This window comes from Marmota monax, unplaced genomic scaffold (assembly GCF_021218885.2).
Source record: "Marmota monax isolate L192 unplaced genomic scaffold, Marmota_monax_Labrador192_F-V1.1 WCK01_AAM20220418_F8-fsc00026, whole genome shotgun sequence".
NCBI classification, from domain to species: domain Eukaryota; kingdom Metazoa; phylum Chordata; class Mammalia; order Rodentia; family Sciuridae; genus Marmota; species Marmota monax.
The window spans coordinates 3,112,213-3,129,757 of record NW_026693108.1 but is presented as its reverse complement, the minus strand read 5'-3'; the positions used below and the strand labels follow the sequence as shown (position 1 = coordinate 3,129,757).

Genomic DNA, 17,545 nt, shown 5'->3' with positions numbered 1-17,545 from the left:
TCTCTAGAGAAACCGAACCATTAGTATATGATAGAGATAAATTGGTTTCAAGAAATCGGGTCCTGTGGTTTGGGAGCCTGCAGGTCATGAGCTGAAGGTACATCAGCAAGCGCAGACCCAGGAAGGCTGATGGGTAACTGGCAGCCCAAGGCCAGCAGGCCCAAGACCCAGAAGGAGCAGACATTTTTGACCCACCGGGAAGGCAGGGGAGGCCACGTCCCTGCTCAGGGAAGTGAGCAAGGAAGCTCCTTCTGGGACACTCAGCTGGTGGCTTCTGTCCTTCCCCTGATCCCAAGGGCCCACCTGCCCTCAGGAGGGCAGTCTGCTCTGCCCAATCGGCTGATTGACACAGTCACCGCATCCAGAAACACCGTCACAGACACACCCAGGATAACCTCTGATCAGATGTGTGCGGGCCCCATGGCCCAGCGAAGCCAGGGCACACAGCCACCCCAGCTGGGTTCCCTGTGAGGCAGACAGGGGCTGTGGGGGAACTCTGTGGACCTTCTCCCCAACTTTTCTGTGAATGTGAGCAACTGCTCTAAAAGAATAAAACTTGTAAAGTCTGTATTGTTTTAAAAAGCTTAACTGCTCAAAGAAGTAACCTGTGAAAGAGGAATGAATCCGACAGAAGTAAATCTCAGGTGGGTGGCGTTGATGAGCTCCCCAGAGCAGGCGTCAACCCACTCCCATCTCATGGTGGTCATCATAAGGAAGCAAGTTCAATTTCTCCAAGGACTGTTCAGTATCTTCCATGAGGATTCCTGGGCACAGCTCAAGGCAGTGAGTGAAATCTTTAGTCAGAGGAACCCAGACACCTTCAGTCCACAGCACAGGACAGGTGTCAATCCAGACCTTCAGCACAGAGCACACTCGGACCCAGAGGACACCGTGAAGGACCCCAGACTCATTGGCAGCAATAAGAGAAGGGAGTTTTGTGACTGGAAAGTCAGGCTCATGAACTTCGCCTTTGGAAACCACTGCTCTCAAAGCCAGCCCAGGTCCAGCCAAGGCTCTGGAAGCTCTCGAGAGGAAGCTGGAGTTCAGGGGATGTGACAGTTTGAATTGCATTTCCTGTCATAACCTTGTAGCCACGGTTTTTTTCTCCCAAGCAGGAAATGAATTGTTTCCTTATTGCCAAAGACCTGAGATAAAAGGTTAAGTGTCCCAGAGCGGAATGTCGTCCAGCATGCAGAATTCCCCCGGGAAACACGGACCAAGTACTCAACCTGTGACCAGAGGCACAGGGTCTTTCTAGTGAGGAAGAGAAGGGCCACCCCAGCTTTAGCCAAGAGGAAAGTGTCCCTTAGGTGAAGTGACTCTCTAAGAAGGACCCTGAACAGGAGAGTTGATTCCAGCAACTATCCACATGCCTGGAGCCCCAAACGTGGGGACCTGCTCAGCAGAGTGGCAATTTTACCTTCCTCCCAGAAGTGAAATTGGGCTGAGTTGAACCTACGTGTACTCACAACAGCCCTGGAGGGCTGAGGCCTGAGTTCCTGTCCTGTGGGAGCCCTGGAGCACGCAGCCCACGGACCATCTCCGAACACCCAATGTCAGAACTGGGGGTCTCTCTTATGATTTGACCTCACGAGCAACTGTGTGAAAACTAGGGTTAAATAAATGCTATGACACTCCACTGCAAGAAAAACTCACATGAGATTTGGTCACAGGAACTACATTTAAAGTAAAAATTGCTCATTTTACACAAGAAAAACAGATCTAGACTTTTCCCCTCAAACCACAGTGTTATGCTCCTGCTCTTTTCAAGGTCCTCCCTGTCATCCTTCTGGTCTCCGCTGGCAACACTGCATAAAATTTCCAGAGGTTCTTCTCTTGTTCACTAGTAGAATTGCCTGCTATGGCCATTTTGCAATTTCTCTCCTAATGTCTTAGGAATTTAGCACAATTTCATAGAAGGCATCCTACCTGGTCCTCCCCGACTGCTGAGTTCAAGGACACCCTGAGGATGCCAACCCCCGAGGCCACTGGAGTCCAGCAAGCCAACCCTCCAAGTCCATGGGGCTGCATCCTGGGATATGCAGGGCCATTCTTCTGTCACTTCACCAAATTCAAAGGTCTGCTCAAATTACAGCCTTTAGTTTTGTCTTTTTCTCCTACAGCCCATGTTTATCTGTGCCATATACACTGGCTTGTTGTGAAACTAAGTGTCCTTGCTCAGAAAGTTCAAGTACTTACAAATTCTTGTTTTTGAAAATTATCATATTTTAATTCATTAACCTAAAATATGTCAAAGTTTTCTCCTTTGTCTTGAGCTAGTTGTCCATGTCTTTTTAAAATGTCAAAAGTCGCTGGGCACACATGTCTATAATCCCAGGGACTGAATCCCAAGAGACTGAAACAGGAGGACTACAAGTTGGAGGCCAGCCTCCTCAGAAATTTAGTGAAACTCTGTCTCAAAATAAAGATGAAAAACAGAGCTGGGATGTAGCTCAGAGGTACAGATCCCTGGATTAAATCCTGAATACCACAAAAAAATATATATATTGTCAAAAGTTCATTGGGAATTTGTTTTATTTAAAATCACTGTCAGATTTTTTTCTATTTCTTACTGACAGGTAGATATTGAAATATACTTGCATTTAATCCTTTGTTATATATTAGCTTGCCACTTATATTTTAATTTGGTTTAGATTATCTTTTGAAATAAGCTACAAACTTATCAACTCAAAAAAAAAAAGCCAGACACTTCTTATAAATTTCCAAGAATATAGACTTGTATCTAACAAAAAGACTAGTTCATAATATTCAGTCACTTTTAGTGACAAAACTGGTAATTGCACACAGGCTTACCTACTTCACGCGGATGAGCAAAAGTTGCAAATATTAACTTGAAGCTAATGAATGGTGAGCATTATAGTTACATTTCACAAATTTATATCAGTGTATTTCCTCCATTCATCCGGGTGGATCTATAGTGACACACTCAACGTGAGCGTGCCCCTGTGTTCCTGCAAGAGGAGTTGGAGCCACACTGGAGCCGTGCATGGGAACTGGCAGCTCTCCTTCTGGGCGAAGGCAGAGATGCGGTGATAGCAATGTTGTAATAGCGTTCTGTGACAGGGTTCACTTGGGACACAGTGTTCTGTTCTTGTCAGTTCCTGTTAATCTAAATGTGACTTTTGCAATGAGGAAGAGAGGCAGCAATCTAAGAAAGCAACTTGTGAGAAAAAAAAAAAAACACAAAGAAGTAAACATGTGTGGCTTGTGAATGTTGAAGACTCTCACTTCTAAGGAAGTGCTCACCCAATGTTGGAGGGGACCCTGTGACTCCACGTGTGTGTGTGTGTGTGTGTGTGTAAGCACACACAAGTGTAAGCAAGTATGCGTTCCCACATTCATAGAAGATGAACCAGAAAGCGCCCGTGGATTCCACGGGAACTGGCCTGAACTTGGACGCACTGGAATTACATCAAAGGCACCCCAGAGGTTTTGGAGAGGAACCGAGCCAAAGCCTCTGCGTCCAGTTAGGGCGGAATCAACTCTGGGACTGGGTCTGGCGGGCGATCCTGCGAGCCAGAAACTTGATGGACGGTGCTGCTGAGCTAAGCCAGGCTGCAGTTGCGACATAAACGACACGTTCTTTTCCAGTTTCGGGGGAGAGCCAAGCTCAAGCCCAGGATGTCTTCATTTCCCTTCATTCCTCCCTTCCTCTTGAATTTAGAAATAACAGTGCAGTCGACAGACAAGCAAGAGATTTCTCAATGCCTTCTCCCAGGGCACCCACATACCGCGGGCAGAAGGGTGGGAGCCAGTCCCAGAGTGGCCGCACAGGAGCCTCCCGGGAAGCCTCTCTCCCGCCACTCTCAGGAGTCCTTCCTGGCCGCTGTGGTGGCGCCTGGAGGCAGGTCTCTCTGGAGGGTCGGGCATGACTAGGAGTGGCCTGGTGTCCCCTGCCAGCGTGGATGCCCCCCCAGCTCCTGGAGGGGCTGAGTCAGCGCCCCGCGGCAAGAAGTGCGGTGCCGTGGGCTCCTGGAGGTGCTCTGCCGTTTGGTGCCGGGTTTGAATCTTGGCTCCCCACTCAAAGAGCCAGAGGGACTCTGACCTCTTGGCACTTGCTGGGGTGAATCCAGCCACTTTGGGAAGGAAAAGTCAAGAGACTGAAGGACAACGCCAGGGGCCAGGCCCGGCTCGCACCTGCACGTCTCCAGAGCAGTCAGTGGCCCCAAGGCCTCGTGGGCCAGGCAGGAGGTGCCAGCCAGATGCTAGGGAGAGCTTCCCGGAGGCGCCAGAAGGGAGGCCACGAAGGGCTGTAAGGCAGAGCTCCTCTGGACTTCTCCAAAATCCCCGAAAGGAGAAATGCGCGCCAGCTGCCCCCACATCCTCAGAATCCCTCCTCTTCGTTTTTTTTTCTTTTTTTTTTAACTGTGAAGGTTACAGTCTGTCGGCGAGACTTCTGCTAATCCAGACGACAGGGCAAGAGTGTCATGGGGTTGGCTGCTGGTGACGTTTAAAACACAAAATTTGCCCTGCCCGTGGGTCCCGTCCCTTGTGCAGGCTACAGTTAGGAGGGATCTCACGATGCTCCACACACTCCCTGCAGGGTGACCTGCCTGTCGCCCAGCAAAGCCCTGCCTGGCAGGGTGCCACCCACTGCCCTGGATTCTACGCAGTTCCTGCTTGAGCCTGTCCCTGCCTCCACCTCCGTCCCCCCACTCTCCAGCTTAAGACACACTGGGGAACATGGCTGCCTCTTCCTGCTGGAGTCAGCTGAACCCCAGGAGCCAGGGTCCGCTGGCTGAGCTTGGGACCAGGGCCTGCACTCCAGGCAGATGGGTCAGGATCCAAACACGGAGCTTCCTCCGTTCCCGACCCTGAGACTTGCAGCAGGTGTAGAAGGTGATCTTATTTAACTTGAGGGAAGGAGTCTCAGGAGGCTCCGAGGGAGGCAGAACCTGTGCGTCTGGTTCATTCTCTCTGACCTTAAACAGTATATCCAAGGACTAAAGTGCTTCTTTTTATATTTATGTGCATCCAAGTTGGCAGCGTGGCTATGCTCTGCACATAGTGGTATATGTTTGCTTCCTGGGATAAACTGGATTAAAAACTGTTCATCTTTATGGATGGGCTCTTGTAAGCTGCAAATTTGGAAATCCTAAAAGCAAAGCTTAGCAGAGCAAACACAGCAGTGCCCTCATGGAGGAACACGTGGGGCTTTGGAACCAGAACCCAGGCTTCAGCCAGGACTTGGGAATATCACTTTAAAACAAAAAGTGTGTGTGTGTGTGTGTGCGTATGTGTGTGTGTCTGTGTGTATGCACGATCAACCTCAAACCCATCTCCAAACTCACACTAGCTCAGTTCTAATTTTGGTAGTCGTGTAAATAGCAGGGGAAAAACATTACCTGTGGGTCAGGTGTTTGTCCCTGGTGAATGTTAATGCAGATAAACATAACCACTTTTGCAACTGGCTCTTGTAATTTCTCAGAACTGCTTAAAATAATGACAGCCATGACTCAGAAATAAGTACTTTTCTCCGGGGCTCACTTTATGAAATGTAATTAGGGTTTTACCTGTTTACCAAGGGCATATTAAAAAGAGTAAAATTCCAGAGAAAGTGGAGGGGAATCTAACAAACATGCATAGCTCTGATTTTCCCAAGTGATCAGTCAGTTTTAGGTATCAAATAGCAACTCTGCTAGTCTCACAGTGAGTACTGTGACCTTGAGCTTGCCAATCATGACTACCATCTACACAGCACATCTTTGGAGAAGAGAATTTTACTACCCCAGAATTAACACAATTCAGTTAAGTAACTAAGCTATTTAATAAAAATACAAGAGACATATACAAATGGTGTGTACATTCCATGGCTTTTACATACCATAATTTGTAGCATGTTATTGTTTTGGGTCTCCAAGCATATGCTAATTTCAATGAAAATAAATTTATAAAATTAAATATAGATATATACGTATACACACATACAATATATAACTCAAATCTGAAGGTCAGGGATTTACCAAAGATGTGCAGGAGGAGTCTTATAGAGTAGGAGAAATTATAAATCTTACTATGAACTCCTCTGAAAATAACTAATTTTTAGACATTACCAGTCACTTTCAAGTATTCTCTCTTTTTAAGACAAATGCACATATTCTCACTGCTTACAGGACATGGTGAAGAGCCATCAATTTTTTCTTTTGCAATCTCTGCTTGCAAGTCCCAGAGCAGACCTGGCCTTGCCTCCAGGTGGCTAAGTCTGATAAAACTTAGGTTGCACCTGAGCTCATCAGGACAGGACACGGATGTCAGAAAGGGACCATCCAGCCCAGGTCAGCTTCCCCTAGAGCACTGGCTTTCACAAGAGCCTCTCTCGAGTCTGCACTCTAAATCAGAAAAAAATAGCAGGGTACATTTTGGAAGCTCCTCAATTTCTTGTTTATGTTTTTACTTTTTCCTTGATTGGTTGTTTTGTTCTTTGTTTGTTTGGTTGGAGAACAGTGCTCCATCCAGAGAGCACCCCCTTTTCTTTTAAAATATGATTATTATATGGGTGGCTTAATCCTTCCAAGGTGATGTTCCAGGAAGATGCCAGACCACCAGATCCAATCCGACAGGCAGGATGGCTGCTGCACCTTCTGACCTCAAAGTGAGGTGTCTGGGGCACTGCACTGATCTCAGGAAGGTGGATTTGAACTCTGCCTTCAGAGCTAGCTGAGAGTGAAACCTGTGCTGAGGCTCCAAGCCTCAGTTTCTCCTTCATAAAATGATGGTGGTGATGATGATGGTGGTGGTGGTGATGATGGTGGTGGTGGTGATGATGGTGGTGGTGGTGATGATGGTGATGATGTTGGTGGTGGTGGTGGTGGTGATGATGGTGGTGGTGATGATGGTGGTGGAGATGGTGTTGGTGGTGGTGGTGGTGGTGATGATGGTGGTGGTGATGATGGTGGTGGTGATGATGATCAAGGTGGTGGTGATGATGTTGGTGGTGGTGATGATGGTGGTGGTGGTGATGATGGTGGTGGTGGTGATGATGTTGGTGGTGGTGATGATGGTGATGATGGTGGTGATGATGGTGATGGTGTTGGTGGTGGTGGTGGTGGTGGTGATGGTGGTGGTGATGATGATCAAGGTGGTGGTGATGGTGGTGATGATGACAATAATGGTGGTGGTGGTGGTGGTGGTGGTAATGTTGATGATGACAATAGTGGTGGTGGTTGTGGTGGTGACAGTAATGATGATGGTGGTGGTGACAGTGATGATGGTAGTGGTGGTGGTGGTAGTCATGATGATGGTGGTGGTGATGGTGGTGATGATGATGATGGTGGTGATGGTGGTGGCAGTAGCAGTGGTGGTGGTGGTGATGGTGGTGATGACAATGATGGTGGTGATGATGACAATAATGACAGCAACAATGATGATGGTGGTATGACAATGGCTCCACCACCATCAGAGGCTTTTATGATATTTAAGTGAATTGCAGATACATTACACTGTGAATGAGATGCACTTGATATGTGTTAGCGAGTATCATTTTTATGATCTTTGTATTTTTAGTAGAAGTATGACTTAATGAGAGCACCCCTGGGGTGGAAAACCAATTGGGAAAATTTATGACAATTTTACACAAAAACAAGTTACGTATGGTCAGGAGATGAAATGAAAGTCAGGCTCCACAGTAGGATTCTGGTGGCACCCACATTCCCCCCACTGGAGCTTGGTGACACAAGATAGAACACAAGAACATTCTGGCCTTTTAGTTTTTGCAATTGCCTCTGACCCCTGTGTGTCAGCGATACCCTCTGCGGCAACCTTAGGGCCCTCCGTGGCGAAGGCTCTCCAGCTTGGCCATCTGTCCTCAGTTCAGGTTGAGCAAAGCTCACCCAGGCCATTCTCAACTGAGTCTTGTTGTTCCTCTGCTTGGAAGGGTTAGGGTTAGGGTTAGGGGTAGGGGTAGGGGTAGAGTTAGGGTTAGGGTTGGAAGTTCTCACTTCTGCAGCAGCCGTCCCCACATTCATGATGGGTAAAAGACTGACGCAGTTAAAGGCGCTAACATTGGTCAAAAATATTATAAATATTTACCCTTTTGTGTTTGTCTTTTAACTTTGTTCCTGCTTTTAGTTTTTAGTTCATTTAAATCCTGAATTTCATTCTTACATGTTTCTGTGGTTTCTTCACCTAGCTGTGGTCTTAGAAATCATCCTCCCCAGGTTAGATAGGTTTAACTTAGATCTTCATTTTTTTTCCTCTTTTGACATTTGATTTTCTATTTTCTCTTTGACATTTGGTTCTTTTAAATTTAGTTTGAAATAAAAATCTAAGTATTTTTGGTTTTGCTTTAGGTTTTGGTTTTACAAATATTATATGATATCTGGGAATTATTTACCAAATTAAACTCAGGCAGCGCACTCTGATGGTACCACCTCCGGTGATCGCATGTATCTACAGATCTTGAGAAGAAACAGTTGCCTGCTGCCTGAACCAATCTGTCCAGGAGCCCTTTCCTGCTGGGTCCCTGCTCTGCAGCTATGGCATGTCATGGCCAACAGCTCAAGGTGCCTTCTGCTGGTTCATGGACATTTCCTGTGGGACCCACAATCCTAACTGCATTGTTTTAAGCAGGTGACTGCCTGCTAAAGGGTGTGGCAAACCCCAAATCTGGCTGAGGGCAAGCGCTGAGTGCCCAGCCTGTAGATATACCTTACTCCTGAAGATCACTGAGAAACTTCAGTTGCATCAGCCCTGGGCCCTGGCCATGCTGGGGAAGGGGCCAGCACTGTGGCCTCACCTGCCCAGCTGGATTTCCAAAGTACACAGACCGAGGCACCTGGATCTCATCCTCCGCTGACTTATGTCCAGGCAAGGTCCCATAGTGAGTGTGAAGCACCTGGGGCAACCGCTTGAAGCTCGGTCATACCCAGGCAGCCAGAAGAGCCCCTGCTCTCAGATGGCCACACCCAGGACCCTGAGGATGGGACACTCAAGGAGGACAGACCACGACCCACAGAAGGAAACGGGATCAAGACACCCGCGAAGGAGCGGCACACTGGATAGAGAGCAGGGGAGCAGGGCTCAGGGTGGCCCCCAGCACTCACCAGTCACCGCAGGAGAAAGGAGAGAAGAAGCCACGGACCCCCACCCTCAGGTCGCAGAGGGCACACCGTCAGCCTGGGGCAGGTCGAAATGCTGCCATCTGAGGACGCAGGGGTCGCCCTGGACTCCCCTGCCAGAGAGGCTTGACCTGAACCAGCCACAGGGAAGCATCGGCAGACCCAGGTTGAAGGACATCCCACCACGCAAGTGACCTGCAGTGCTCAGCCTCGGCCTGGAGAGTCAGAGAACGGTGGACTTCTCCAGGTTGGCGGAGACTGATGTGACGCAGCAGCTAAGTGCCGCTCGCCCTTGGGAGGGGCCCCTTTTGTTTTACAGGGCATTGGGGGCAGACCGGAGTGGAGGGCCTGAGGAGGTGGAGAAGCTGTGCCCGGGTGATTCTCTGACTCTGCCGGCTCACGTTGATCATGCTGTGGAAGAGGTATCCTGAAGCCTTCACGGCTGCTTTGGGGTGCCCACGAGCCCTCCTGGGCTGGTGGGAAATGGGTGAGTTACCCTCAGAGGGTCCAGGGCTTGCAATGTCTCTGCAAGTAGTTTACACTTGTTGGAAAAAAAAAAATACCAACTCAGACGTTCTAAAACAGGTTCCTTCATAGATGCAGAGGGAGGAAAACTCTGGACACCTCCGCAGCAGCCTCTGCGCCCACTGGTGGCATGCCCCCTTCTCCTGCTCTGTGGCTCTGGCCTGGAGTGTTCCAGAACACATGAGCCCCAGCTGCCACGAGCCAGGCAGCCCCACAAGGTCAGTGCATTGCCAGGTGACAAAAAGCCTCGTAGTTTGCCAGTATCCTAAATAAAGGACAATGAAACCAACAGATGATCTCCACCAGCTGCCAACCCAGGAGGACCGCAGAAGGCATGCTGACTCCACCAGAGAGGGGCAAGAGGCTTCTGTCCACCACCAGCCAATGAGGAGAGGTCACAGACTCTTAGGCCAGGGATGGTAGCAACACTAAAAATAGCCCCAGCAACCATGTCCAATGTGTGCTATGTCCTCCATGCTCCCAACCCATGAGGTCATCGCAACAACCCTGAAACATGAGTTCAATCAGCCTCCCACGTGGGAGAGGGGGAACTGACAGCCCAGGAAGCTCACGTAACTGGAGCGGTGTCACGTGGCTGCCTGTGATCATCGGGACACAATCCCTCACAGCGGAGAAACCTGAGACAAAGAAACGTCCCCGGGCTGGCCTACAGTGACATGGCCCGCAGAGACCAGTGCACCTAGCTCTCATTCTCGACCTGCTCTCCACACCTGCACTCTCCTGCCTCCCAGGTTCTTCTCTAAAATCATTTTTAATTGACACCTAATAACTGAACATATTTATGGAGTACAATGTGACTTTTTACACACAGACAACGTGGAGTGATCCAAACAGGGTAATTAGAACTTCCCAACAGTCACCTTTCCTTTGCATTGGCATTATGCGGGACTCCTTCTTGTAGCTCTTCTGCAGCGCCCAGCAGATGATGGCTACGGTGACCCTGGTGACATGCTAGGGAGCGCCGACACTTGCTCCTTCTAACTCCCATGTTCGTGCCCCTCCTCCCAGAACCACCGTTCCCTTCTCTGCCTGCTGGGGTCCTGCTTTCTCAGCTTGGTATTGACCCTTGAGGGCTTGCCCTCGCCAGCACCATGGGGTGGTGCCAGGACCTTGAAGCGAAAGTGAAGGGGACGCACTTCATGCAACGTGTTTGAAGCAGCCTGAGGCAGCAGGAAAGCGTTCCTGTCCGGCCTTGGCACCTGCCAGCTGTGGTTGCCGGGACAACCTCCTCACTCTTTCTGGAGATAGAGCACATCTTTCCCCTCTGCCTGCCTCCAACGATGGGAACTGAGTTTCGATCAACAGGCAGAGGCAGTTTACGTCCCAGCCCAAACCCTGCCCCAGGTAAGGGGCTCCCCTGTAGGTATCCTGTTCTGAGGGGGCTTTCTTTCAAATATTTGGGTAACGACAGTGTCCAGGGATAACCACAAAGCCACTAGAGTCATCAGGACCACTTCCTTGACTGTGCCGCAGAGCAGCACCTGGGAGGCATTGCCATGGAGACGAGATGCGTGGCGCAGGCAGGGGGGGGAGCACAGGCCCAGGCTGGGGCCGCTGCACACTGGTCCGTCTGGTTTCACTTGGGTGCTAACATTCTGTGGCCTCTCGGCTCCGCGTGCCCAGGGTGGTATCTGTCATATAGCTGAGCGGAGACGGGGCCAAAGTGAGGCTTGGGGTCCAGCCTGTGCCCTATGGCACTCCTCCTTCACCCACCAGCCACTCCTTCCTCAGCAGGTTCCAGTGACAACTGGGTGCCGTGAGCAGACCCAGCAGGGGCTCCAGGGTACCCAGCAGCCACCGAGGGGAGCTTGGAGGAGCTGCCACCACCCTCCCATGTGCTCAAAGTACACAGGCTCAGAGCAAGTCAGTGCAGGAAGTGGAAGGCTGAAGTGAGATGAGAGGTCTGGACAGCAAGCCCAGCAAGTGACCAGCCACAGGGCAGAGACAGTCCCTCTCCACTCTTGGAGCTCCTGTTCCTTGTTGTGTCCAGCCCTCCTTGTGGTTCTGGACTGGGCCGATGCCCCTCTCTTCCCTGGTAGACAGCGGGTCACTCTAGCCCACCTGAGCGACGCGGGCCTGTCCACACTCACTTCCTTTAGCTCACATTTAGGCTCAGAGGTTGCAGTAGAGGAGGTGGAGAAGGGACCAGCGACTGTGACAGGCATGCGACACAGGCACCAAGGTCCCAGCCTCTTCAGGAGGGCAGGCAGGTGACCACCTCGGAACAGGCAGAAAGTCTTTGCTCTCTGTGTGGCCACTTCCAACAATCCTGCCTTGCATGCCAACCCTCTCTAGACCCAGGGGTCCCTCCTGGAGCCCCCACAGGTCAAAGGCACCGTTGGAATCAGACAGTAATCCTGCTCGTGGTATGATAATGGTCATAACAATGTGCATTCATGACCATTTTAAGAGTTTTTAGAAATCAGTTTATGGTGCCAGTGACCTAAAGCGGGTGTCCTTGCCGGGCTGCGTTCGAGTCCCCTCTTGACAGGGCTCTGCTGGAGCCGCAGCAGCATCCCCGTCCTGTAGTTGGGGAAAGAAACCCGCCCACAACCACGGCAAGCAGAGTCTTTTCCTGACCTGGGAACCTGCTCCGTGTCACACAGCAGATAGGACATCTAAGTGGTCCTCAGAGTCCATAGGTGGCAGCAGCCTTCAGCCACTTAATGGCACCATGCAGTCTGTCCCACTAAGGACAGTTGTTAAGCCCTATCAGCCCCCACAAAACTTCTGGGAAATCCAGAGGCCTGGGCTGCAGCCCAGGGTTCCAATCCAGCTCGCCCAGCAGCCCAGCAGGGTCCTCAGCTGTCTGGCTCAAAGCTGGGCAGGTGAACCCCTCCACCGCAGCGGCAATGCTGGGGCATCCCGCTCATCTCCGCCCGTCTCCTGGTCAGAGTGGTGTTTCCCCCTCTTATAGAAGGCGCAAGGTCCCTTTGCATGAGCGGCTTCGGCCATGGCTCTAGAAGGAGACGGGCAACACAGGAAGTGGAGCTGGGCACCTGATCAATGTCAGCAGGAAGTCCACCCTGGGGGCGGGAGAGCAGTCCTGAGGAACCCGGCGCTTGTCAGAGATGGAGTGCTTTCGGTTTCTTTAAAGCACAAACTCCCTCTGTCCGGCTCAGTGCTTGCAGCACAGGCAGTACTGTCACAAAGGTCATCTGCCTTCGCCAGCCTGTCTGGCCTGGCGGTAAACTGTCATGAACCACAGGCTCTGGGGTCCCTCTCCACCCTTTCCCCTCTCTCTTTCCACCTAAGGAAGACTTTAAAATGGGGACAATCCCTCATAACTCATTAAAAAAATCTACTCCTGGGTAAATACCTTTTTAAAGTCATGGAACAGGCTCGTGTTTCCTTCTTTTCAAAGACTTCAGTGAAACATTGGCTGCCCGTGTGAGCCTCCCTGCCTGGTTCACCGTGGCCCTGACGTGTTTCTCTCTGACTCTCCGCCGTGGAGCTGAAACCACTGTGGTAGGCATTGTGCAGAGGACGGCTTTTTATTTTCTGTGCTTAAGTGCAGGGCAGCCAAAACAAGAACATAATTATATCGTCAGAGTCAATAAGAGCATCAGCCCCGATCAGATCTTGCTGGGCTCAGCACTGTGGCACAGGAACTGCTGGGGAGCTCTTCCGCCACCAAATCCATTTGGCTCCATTTAGGAACTAAGTACAGGAAGGTAGTCATTGTGCAAGATTAGTTTCCTGTAGGCCGTAAATTGGCAGCAGCAGAAAAATACAGGATGAATTTATTAGCACACGGGGTCAGCTAAGAGGAAGACAGGGCGGGGCGACCGGCTCCTTTCCTTTAATTCAGCCACCTCCCGGCCTCAGCCTGAGCCCCTGCAACTGAAAAAAAAAAGACCCTTAAACTGCTTAATTACTCCTTAATAGTTGTAAGCAATTCAAAAGGCTGGTGTTACTCCTGCCTGGAGGGAAGAGCTGCTGATAGGCAGGAACACCTGTTTGGACCGGCTGCTTTGCGCAGCGCCTGCCCTTACTTGGTGCTCCTTGGTAGGTATCTACTTTGAAGCTGGACTTTTCACATTTGGGAATAAAGGACCAGCTTCTGGGGAGAAGAGCATCCATCGAGTCAAAACATAACTGTTCCCACCCCCCCGTGGGCACGCACAGTAACGTGGTGGTGAACGTCTCTGTGGACACCTGCTTTCTCGAGACCCGGACCCACAGTGTCTGAAATCAAGTGAGCCCCCCTGAAGACACCTTGAGCTAAAGGGTAGCTGAAGGATGGGCAGTGCCCCTCGGGAAGCCGCGTGCGCATTCCAGGAGAGTCAGGAGAGAACCCGGGCACCTGAGCCTGTTTACCGTGTTAGAAACTTTAACTCTCCTTTTTTTTTTTCCTTTTGATAATTTTCCAAATGGCTTGAAGTCAAGTCCCAGGAAAGGAGGCCCCGCTGGTAGGAGATGAAGTGTTTGGATCCGGTTCTCCAGGGCACTAGCATGAAAGGCTGTAATTCAAACTTCAAGGATACCGGAATCTGCAGCGAGTTACAGGAGATCCTGCTCCTGCTTCCCGAGCCCCGGGTCCCCCACCCTAGCTCCTCCAGCGGCCGGTGGAGCAGGCAGGGTCAGGGTTCAGCACCGCGGCCGAGGCGGTCTGCCTGCTCTCAGAAGAGATCCTGGTCTGAATAGGCTTTACCCTATTAGTGGACTGCGGAGCTCCCTGGAGAAGGGGCGCTGTGCGAACTGGGCACCCACCCCGGATGTTGTTTGCACAGAAAGGGGATCAGCCACCGTGCCCCTCCCCCGCCGCCTGCCTGGGAGCCTCAGGACAGCTGCTGGGTTAGAGCAGACCCAGGCCAAGGCTCCAGCTCCAACTGCTGTTCAGACACAGGGATGACCGCCCTCTAGGGCTGTGCTCCTGTGGTCGGTCCAGTGAAGGTCAGGGCTTCTCCGTTGTGTCCACCCGTCCAAGCTGTGCAGCCCTGATAGTCTTGAGACAGCCTTACAGACAGGTCTGGAGCAGATTGGCAGGGGGTGCTCGGGCACTCTCCTCCCCCATGCCCAGGTGAGGGCACAGAGCAATGGTAGGCCAACGTCCTGCCCCAGGGCGAGGGGAGTATACTGCAGGGTGTCTATGTCACTTTTAGCCCCCCACAGTGGCAGTGTGGGGACCTTGGGTCCTCTGTCACGCCCCCAAAGAGGAGGAGTGTCAGTGGCACAAACACCCATGGTGTCTCTGGCATGGGCTGGAGTCTCAATGACAGGCCAGACTCAACCTCTTGTGACCTTTCTAAAACCGTCATCCCAATAAATCCAGGAAAGGAGGGGGAAGTTCACCACTTACCTCAGGCCAGGAGAGCCCCAGCACCGCCGCCCAGGCGGCCTCTCCCTTGGCTCAGCAGGACACCCTGTGCCCAGGCTCCCCAGCGCCTGCAGCCACCCCTGGGTGTCTCAGTCCCTGTTCTCTGCTGAGCACAAGACAAGTCCGCCTCCTGGACTCTGAGTCCAGGCCTCTTCAGAGACCTCCTGAGGGAAAGGGAACAAGTGCAGCTCCAGGCAGCAGGACAAGCTCCCCCTAAAGACGGCAGAAGTCGGGGCTCTCACCAGGTCCCCTGTGGTCCCTGCATCAGGGACGCGCAGCCTGTGCTGAGAACTGCCTCCCTCTGCCTGCTCTGGGCTCCATGCTGCTCCCTGGAGGGTGGGGGGCTATGCCTCTGAGCCACAGGAGGGTGGCTCACCTGATGGAGCAGCCTCCAAGCGCTGGTCGATGGAGGCCGCTGGACCCCACAGGCTTGGGCTCGACTGTCCTCTTCCCAGTGCGATGCCCTGCCCAGGCTCGGCTCACCAGGAGGGCCTGCCGAGGTCGAAGGCCGTGAGGTTGGCTGGTTGGTGTTGACGAGTCCCTGTTGAGCCCAGGTGGGTGTCCTCGTCCCACACGAGTTAAGGCATAAACCCCCCAAGTGTCAACCCAAGACGACACACGACCATGACTCCGCAGGTCCAGAGACCGCAAGGAAGGAACAGAAACTCAGTGCTCCTCTCCACGGGGAGCCCTAGCCCACAGCCCCACAGCACCAAGGACCGGGGGCGGAAGAGCTGCCCCAACCTGAACTAACGCATGCTTCTGCTCACCTGTGAGTTCAGAAGACCCGCCCTCCCAGCCCAGAGCTGCAGCCCAGCCAGAACCCGTGCCTGATAACACTGGAGCACATTCCAGCCGGCCAGCCACCCATCCCGAGCTCAGTCACAGCCCATGGGCTGGGATTTTAGCTCAGTTGATAAAATGCTTACCTCACATGCACAAGGCCATGGGTTCAATCCCCAACACCACAAAAGAGAAAAAAAAAAGTGAAGGAATAAAATGTGGTTAATCTGGGAAATAGAATATTATTCAACCATAAAAGGAGTGAAGGCCTGACACAGACTACAGTACAGACGAGCCCTGAAACATGAAGGGAAAGAAGCCAGACAGAAAACCATTTACACGAGATATCCAAAATACCCACATTAACAGAGCAGAGCCATTAGAGGTGAAGGGAAACGGGGCTTCTCTGGGGCTGATGACGACATTCTGAAATTAGATTGTCATGAAGATTGCACAACTGCATGGATGTTCTGGGAAGAACTGAGCCGTGTACTTTGGACGGTAGGTTCTGTGATACGTGATCACGTCTTCACGGGATGAATGAAGCCCCTGAGGGGTGGCAGATGGACCAGGGGTGACGCCTGCTCTTGCACCTTCTTGGGGGCCTTCCTCACACCACTCTTAGGCAACAAGCTTTTGAGGGCAAAAGTTCCCAGAATTTGAACAAGTGCCCGATGTTATAGCAAAACGTTCTAGGGGACCCATCGACCCCGTTTTCTGGCTGATCACAGGTTCCTCTTTGAGGTGTAGTTTTAATGAACTGGCTAATTCCAGGGGAACTCAGAGATATCTAGAAGGAGCTGCCAACTTGGTCAAGATTGGAGGTTTGGATAAAGTTGGCCTGGAAGCCGTGCAAGTTTATCTATTTCCTAACATAACCCCAACTCCATGAAGTGTGCTTTCACTTAACCCGTCTCAGGGGATCTTCATTATGCTGTCTCCACAGCGGGTGTCCCTGCCAACAGGATCCTGGCCTCTGGGCCAGCTGATTTCTCAACCTAGGTACGCACACTAGCTTCATGTCCCAGTGTGCGCACTGCCCGGGGCCTGGTGATGCCAGGGCCTCCGGCTCAGATTCCCAAGTGTCCGCCTCCATGAGTGTTGACAAAAAACTTGTATTTCCTAATTGTTTAGAAACCAGGGCTCGACATGGGGGACTGGCAGGGCGGCCCCTCAGCCACATGAAGTGACCTAGAGGAAGAGCGAGCGTGAACCAGCCGCAGAGCCTTCTCTGTTCCCGGTGCCAGGCCTCACCAAGGCCTGACCCTCTGCAGTCCACACTAGGGTGGCAAGTGAAGGGACACACAGTTCACAGGGACTGTCAGAACTGCCCGGCCCCACTCCCCCCAATTATCGGTGAAGACACTGACTGTTTCCGGTCCTTCCTCTCCCAGGTGTGGGCTCCTCTGTGGACCTCGTCCCTGTCCCCTTCCTTTCCCTGCACACCTGCCTGAATGTGGCTGAGCCCTGGCTGGGCTCTGTGAGGAGAGCTGTACACGGACTTGAGACACGTGACTGCAACTCTCAGCACTGTGCAGCCCTCTCGTTCAGAGAAGTCACATGAGGACATTTCACCTGGGAATTGCATTGAGCCACTAGTGAGTGACGAAGACCCCAGGACACAGTCGCAGCTTGCCCAGAGGAGGGCCACAAGCTCCCAGAAGTCCACGGAAGGCGGCCAAGCTGGGAAAGCACTGTGGTGGCCGGAGCCTGGGGTGCTTCCTTCCCTTGTTCTCCTGCGCAGGTCTGCACCCTCAAACCACCCGCGGTCCAGGCGCTGCTGGAACTCTGCCCGACACAGTTGCCACCCAGCTGGAAG

General features: G+C 51.9%; 1 protein-coding gene across 7 annotated transcripts; it reads right to left on the bottom strand.

The window, feature by feature from the left end:
* Positions 1-5,769: 5,769 nt before the first annotated feature.
* LOC124099735 (integumentary mucin C.1-like) lies at positions 5,770-16,175 on the bottom strand. 7 transcript variants are annotated; one of them, XM_058582728.1, is made up of 4 exons: positions 15,320-16,175; positions 14,926-15,107; positions 13,944-14,073; positions 5,770-13,466 (listed from the first exon to the last, which is right to left on the bottom strand). In XM_058582728.1, the coding sequence occupies exon 4, from the start codon at positions 7,252-7,254 to the stop codon at positions 6,724-6,726; it is 531 nt and encodes a 176-aa protein (XP_058438711.1). In that variant the 5' UTR covers positions 7,255-13,466; positions 13,944-14,073; positions 14,926-15,107; positions 15,320-16,175; the 3' UTR covers positions 5,770-6,723. The 7 variants fall into 7 exon arrangements, with proteins under 7 accessions (XP_058438711.1, XP_058438712.1, XP_058438713.1 ...); XM_058582729.1 differs by having other exon boundaries at positions 13,944-15,107; positions 15,320-15,484; positions 15,873-16,175; XM_058582730.1 differs by having other exon boundaries at positions 13,944-15,107; positions 15,320-15,435; positions 15,873-16,175.
* Positions 16,176-17,545: the final 1,370 nt, after the last annotated feature.

Excerpts from the sequence above, each read along its gene's own strand:
- LOC124099735 (XM_058582733.1), bottom strand. The coding sequence starts at position 7,254 with ATGACTACCACCACCACCACTACCATCATCACTGTCACCACCACCATC.